This window comes from Helianthus annuus, chromosome 11 (genome assembly GCF_002127325.2).
Source record: "Helianthus annuus cultivar XRQ/B chromosome 11, HanXRQr2.0-SUNRISE, whole genome shotgun sequence".
NCBI lineage: Eukaryota > Viridiplantae > Streptophyta > Magnoliopsida > Asterales > Asteraceae > Helianthus > Helianthus annuus.
The window spans coordinates 118114184-118120657 of record NC_035443.2 but is presented as its reverse complement, the minus strand read 5'-3'; the positions used below and the strand labels follow the sequence as shown (position 1 = coordinate 118120657).

The 6474-nt window shown below is 33.7% G+C and overlaps 2 protein-coding genes across 2 annotated transcripts; both read right to left on the bottom strand.

The window, feature by feature from the left end:
* Positions 1-260: 260 nt before the first annotated feature.
* Positions 261-3725, bottom strand: LOC110887876 (ATP-dependent DNA helicase PIF1-like). Its single transcript, XM_022135440.1, has 5 exons — positions 3348-3725; positions 2542-2875; positions 2229-2442; positions 507-696; positions 261-395 (listed from the first exon to the last, which is right to left on the bottom strand). The coding sequence occupies exons 1-5, from the start codon at positions 3723-3725 to the stop codon at positions 261-263; spliced, it is 1251 nt and encodes a 416-aa protein (XP_021991132.1).
* A 218-nt stretch (positions 3726-3943) lies between these two features.
* On the bottom strand, positions 3944-6071 carry LOC110887877. Its single transcript, XM_022135441.1, has 5 exons — positions 5874-6071; positions 5674-5818; positions 5149-5563; positions 4410-5104; positions 3944-4308 (listed from the first exon to the last, which is right to left on the bottom strand). Exons 1-5 carry the CDS (start codon positions 6069-6071, stop codon positions 3944-3946), a joined length of 1818 nt encoding a protein of 605 aa, XP_021991133.1.
* Positions 6072-6474: the final 403 nt, after the last annotated feature.

The following is a 6474-nucleotide window of genomic DNA, read 5'->3' as shown; positions in this document are numbered from 1 at the left end:
TAATGGAATAATTAATAAAATGCTAAAATTAATAAATCCTTTACTGCTAATGCTAAATACATACGTACCTTGAATACATTCTCAAAATAATCAGCCTTGGATATCTCAAGTACACTATCATCGTCAGATTCATGTTTCTTCGACAACCAAATCTCAGTCTCGTTTCGATAAACTAATAACTCAAAAACAACATTATCAATTCTCCTAAAGATAAGCAAATCATCCTCCAGTATCCCAACATTGTTGCACATTTTCGGCCATCATTTAGCAAATACAAAGTTGGTATCAAACTTAGACGCCTCAGCATTCCAATAAGAACCCTTATAACAGATTTGATATTTGCCACTAGGTGGGTTGTTTACGTAAAATTGTTTAATGAAACAATCTTCGATTACCTGCATAAAATTAAAAATAATGAATACTATACGTGAAGTATGTAACTTATGAGAATAAGTGTTGACACATTTAAGGTGCAAAAGAATTGAAGTTAAGATCAATAGTCATACCGTAAAACCAAATCTTGCATAACGATTGAACGTGAAATAAGATTCATCAAAAATGCCATCCACAAAATATGAAAGTTTAAGCCCAAAATCTCCTAATGGTCTGAAAACCAACAAAGTATCCCTCGGCAGATTAAGATCTTTAACAACACTGTCCCAACCATCAATTATTACTGGCGTTGAATTTTGTGTTCTGACCATCACAACCCATTTTTTACCACACTCATGATAGATTCGCAACTTATATTTTTCCCAACAGTCTCCCATTTTTGATTAGCAAAGGCTAAATGTACATCCTGTATATAATTTTTATGTAGTGTAAGAAAATATAAACCATAACAACTGTTAAATATATATTTCAATAAAAATAAATTATGTATATAAAAACATGTCATACGATTTTCAATGATTCTGGGTTATCAAGAAACTTCACAAATGTAGAATACATGATAAAACCTTAATCAGTAAAGATGTTAAAAGATTGAAATTAAAAAGTTGGCTTCGAAAATGAACATGAACTTTTTGTATTACACGCTATAACTGTTAGAAAAAAGTATATTAACTAAACTAAAAACTCAGTATCACACAATGTCATTAACTTGTTTTAATATCTAAATCAGTAATCAGTTATTAGAAAGGTAGAAAACAAAGATATAATTCTTGATGATTATAAAAACATGCACAAACAAATTCCAAACAACAAAACACCAAAGTGTTGAAAAATACAAACAAATCGTTGATCAACATTTAATTACAACTTCCATAACTGCTTTCAATAATGATTGTTTAACAGAGTATCTACTGAAATTAATCATAGAAACATAGTATGTGTTAAAATTTCCGCAAATAATGAGTATTTTAACATGTTCTCAACGAATGATTCAAACACCTAACTAAACCCTTCTTCAATGTATAGCAATAAACGTTTAAAATCGTATTTGTAGCAAGATAGGATTTGAATTAAGATCGGTTAAACACTACAAAGTTCATTACAATTTGAATGTACATACCAGTTGTTCAAGAAAAAACGGTAAAACCTCCGGTGATTGAAGTGTAGAAGTCGGAAAATATGAAACTTGAAACCCTAGAAAATGATAGTGAGGAAGAGATTTTTGAAAGAAGAGATGATAGATGTTTGATGTGTAATGATGCTAAAGGTATAATGACGGTTGTGTTTTCGTTTCCCCATATTTTCAAGTGATGAAAAATATTTACACATACACCCCTTATTGAATTTGTTATTTACATTTACATTGAGATACAAGACTAAAGTAGATGATTAGTTGAATTCATTTGGTATTCACATTAACAAAGAAAAATAATTTTTCTTATAGCAAAGCTATTAATATGTCATATTTTTTGTATGCTTTTAATCATGTATTAATCATAATTAGTTTTAACATAAGTAAGTTTCTTGAGCTCGGGAAGCAATCCCGGGTGAAAACTTAGTTTTATTATATATACACCTCGATTATCGATCTATTCCAAACAGTCTTCATGTATCATTTTCTTCCATATTGACAGTGAACTTGGGGATCTTCAGAATTGTATGCGTTGTAAATTACTTACAAATAAATTTATCACACATGGTTCTGACATGCAAAACACAATAGAGTTTATAAAGTTTAAACCAAAGAAATTTTAAACCAAATAGTAATTAAGAAAATATATATACAACTATACTTAGAATGGTGGAAGTTAAAACTCCGAAAAAACAATGATTACAAGCTAGTAAAAACTTCTTTGTAAACGACATTAGAATTCTTATTTGTTGGTTTTCCATCAGAATCGAATATTAGTATTTTAACACCTTCTCTGGTCTTGACCCTTGATAATGCAATGTACAACTGACCATGAGTGAAGACAGGATCTTTCAAATAAAGACCAACCTTTGATAACGATTGTCCTTGATTCTTGTTAATTGTCATGGCAAAACAAACTGATAAAGGAAATTGTCTTCGTTGAAATTGAAAAGGTATTTTTTTTGTCAGACGGGATCATATTAATCCTTGGAATAAAAACTTCGTGCCAATGTTACCATCAGATATTACTTCAGCTTCTATAACTCGTTTACCAAGAAAAGTAATTTGAAGCATTGTACCGTTACATAACCCTTTCTGTTGATCAATGTTTCGAAGAAGCATCACAGGAACACCAACTTTAAAAACTAATATGTGATTAGGCAAGCTAGAAATCTTAAGAGCATTCAAATTTTCTGTTGAGTATAAGCTTTCTTGAAAAGAATCAAGCATTTGTTCAGTTTGACATATACTATCAGAACTCAAATACTCTTTCGCATCACCAGGAAATAATGAAAACAATCGATCGTTAATTTCATGAACTACCTCATTTTTGGGTGCTAGAATTGCTCGCTTCGAAAAAAATCCAAGAATCCTAAATTGTTCGATAATTGAAGGATATACTGTTAGTGCATTATCTGTCTATCGCCTCCGTCAATCTAGTCCGTAGCAGAAAACCGAAGAAAACGAGAGTTACATTGTTATATTTTAGTGATAGCTAGTAAAAAAGGCAAGGTGGCATAACTGTAATTAATGAGATTCCTCATTAAAAGCCTTGGCCTATAAATAGATCTCTAGGGTTTCTAGTTTAGAACTTTTGGAGCTTTTGTCATTTTCACAACTTGGAAGTTTCTAGAGCTAGAGAGAGAAAGCTAGAGAGAGAAAGTTCATTGTACGTGATTCAGGTGCTGTACACTTTCAGATTCGTTAATAGAATCACGTTTATATTACGTCTCGTGTGTTAGCTCGCGTTCGTGTACGGATTCCGCACGTCACACGTTCGATTACGCAATCGTTTCGGAGTCAAACCGGTCCTAACATATACGAGATCAATTAAACTTTGTATCGGGTCACAAATATCGATGATTAGTAGATCATCTGGTATCTCTATAATTGCTTCACCATCATTATCATCTCCAACGTTTCCTTCACCAATATCAATAAGCCATTTTGCAAATTCTCTGATAGACTTCATATTTGAACTTTCAGCTCCAGTAGTTAGACGCATGTTTTTAGTCAGCCGTAACAGTTTGCATTTTAACCATATATATGAAGAGCTTAAAGATGCACTAACAATTTCTTGTCTAGTACCATTAGGAATAACAGGTAGGATTTGTCTAAAGTCACCACCAAATACAATAACTTTACCTCCAAAAGGAATATCCGAACGAATACTCCTACCTTCCGAAAATACGTCGGTCATGGTCCTATCTAAAGCTTCAAAGGCATGTTTGTGTACCGTCGTTGCTTCGTCCCATATGATGAATTGGGTTTCCTTTAATAATTTGGCAATATCACTATTTGGGTTAATTTTGCACGTTGAATCCTCTGTGACATTAATAGGGATATGGAACCGAGAATGAGTTGTCCTTCCACGGGAAAGTAGTAACGAAGCAATACCACTTGAAGCCACATTTAAAACTATTCCCTTTCTACATCGAACAGCTGAAGCCAAAGTCTTCCATAAGAAGGTTTTTCCAGTTCCACCGTAACCATAGACAAAAAAGGGCCTCCTTTACGGCCTACAACTGCTTCCATTATTTCGTCAAAAACCGCTCGTTGTTCATCTGTAAGAGATTGATGCAACCTGTTAAACTCAGCTTGTACTTCATCTACGTCATGTGACAGCTCTTCATTGATCAGACGATTAGTAGCATCACGTAAGGAATTGTCACCAGGGTACGACATAGTGAGAAACCTTCGTAATGATGAACCATTGGAAATTAAATAGTTTTCAATTTTAAACAAAGTAAGGTTCTTAATCTGATATTCAGGAAGCACTAAACCTAACAAATTAAAAAATTAACATTATTAATTAAAAAATCGAAATGTAGTATGTGAAATATAAAAGATAGATCAGAACCTGAAATATTTTTTTCGTTTTTACGTCTATAAACAATATCATCAGCTAAGTATTTCCACGTGTTTTCCAAAACAAATTCTGACCGTGAAAGAGTACTTAACAAAAGCAGTGTAGCAAATAACACTCGGAGATACCCAGCATGTCCTTCAAAACTTGCTTCTTTAATGGCCTCAACGTATTCATTGTCATCATCTAAGAGTCCCCTCGCATAGCAAGCATCTTTAAAAGTCGGGAATAATTGGCCGTTAACTGTACGTATCTCCTCGAATGATCTAGGCCCTTTAACTTTATTGAGTAGTATCCTCAAAAAATAAGGTTCGCCCAATGTAGGAGATACAGAATGTATCCGGCCAACACACTGGTACATCTTACGTACCTGCCAACATCTATCTTTAAGTATCCAAACAAATTTGGAAGGAAAATCGACATAAGTCAGCTTTCTAGCATCTTCATTTGTCTCGTTCAACTTCATCCATTGCACAAATATTGAAGAAGCAACAGAAGGCTTGCTTAAAACATTATCAATATCGTCATCCGCACCATACACAACATTCTGTTGGCCCGACAAATGGAAGGGAAGCCTCATAACAACAGGATATCTACAATGAACCTCATTAGAGAATATTCTCCACGATGCCTCACATGCTGAAATATATCTACAATCAGTATACTCCTTGATCTCGTCTTTTGGCTTTTCCTTATTGGTTGGATTTGTATCACTAGAAACAACCGCAGTAGCCAATTAGGGCCTTTGTTAATGTACTTGAACATATATTTCACTGAACCGGCTTGATTACACCATTCAACATTAATGTGTGCTTGATATCTTTTCAAAAGCCTTTTGTTATAAGGAACAACACTTCTGTTGTCTAATCTAACACCAGATTTTATAACTGTATGACCTGAATCTCTTCTTCTGTATACAGGGAAACCACTTGAATCAGTAGTTGTATGTGGTGTGAATTTCTTCGGAAAGTTTTTTGAACATCTTTTATCAACCATGCAAGGACAATTCAAATTAGCATTCCCACATTTAAAAGAATAAAGTTCAGGATCTTCTTTTTTATCGGGAATCTCGGCAGAAATAAATGGATCTATGTGATCTATGGTGGGAAGTTTGTAACCGACCTTCATGAATAAGCATATATGTGCATGAGAAAGACCACGCTTTTGAATTTCTACAGTATAAACAACTAAATAAAAAGGAAAAATAAATAGATTTACTAGTTGATAACCTTGATTACAAAATATATATCAGAGGATAAGATGTGAAAATGAAATAACATACCAGCGTTAATCTCACCAAAATATTTAGAATCCATCAAATCTTTGAGTATGGAATCAAGCTTCATTTTAAACAATCGACACAATATGTCAGGCATGTCTTCGGCTTTAATGGTTGAATCTTTTAGAAATCTTTTTACTTCTGGCCACTTAAGATTACACGTTATAGTTATGAAGAAATATCAGGGTACCCATACCACTTACATAAGGCCATTGCATCGAGGTAATTTTGTGCATGAATCTTGCACCACCAGTAAATGGAGAAGGAAGTATAACAGGCTTTCCAGTATCTGTTAAAACTTCCTTAACTTTAGATTTATGCTTTTCAAGATTCTCAAATGTTTCAGAGTGAAGGTTCGCTTGTTGCCTCCGGATGTACTTTAGTCTTTCGCTCTCAATCATTGTGTACGCATCAACCAAAAACTGTTGTAACAACCTTCGCCCATTTAAAATTAAGGAAAATCCATAAGTTCTATCTTGGATCCTATATCAAAAAAAATCTTTATGAGGAATATCAACTCTATAACCGTTATCATCATATGGGAAAAGTAACGGATATTGCAGAGCAAGATACGATGGGTGTAATTCACTAATACGCTGAAGCATTCCCGACTGAGTCTCGACAACAATATCACGATGGTCTATAGCTTTATCTATGTCTCCGACAACCAAAGCAGCAACTTCAGATGTGGTGGGTAAGTTATATGTTCTGTCATCTTTTTCTCTTCTATAAATAAGTCTCAGACTAAGGTTGGCCTCAGGTCTCTGACCATCCTATATGTCTTAATCAACATATTTTGTGAAT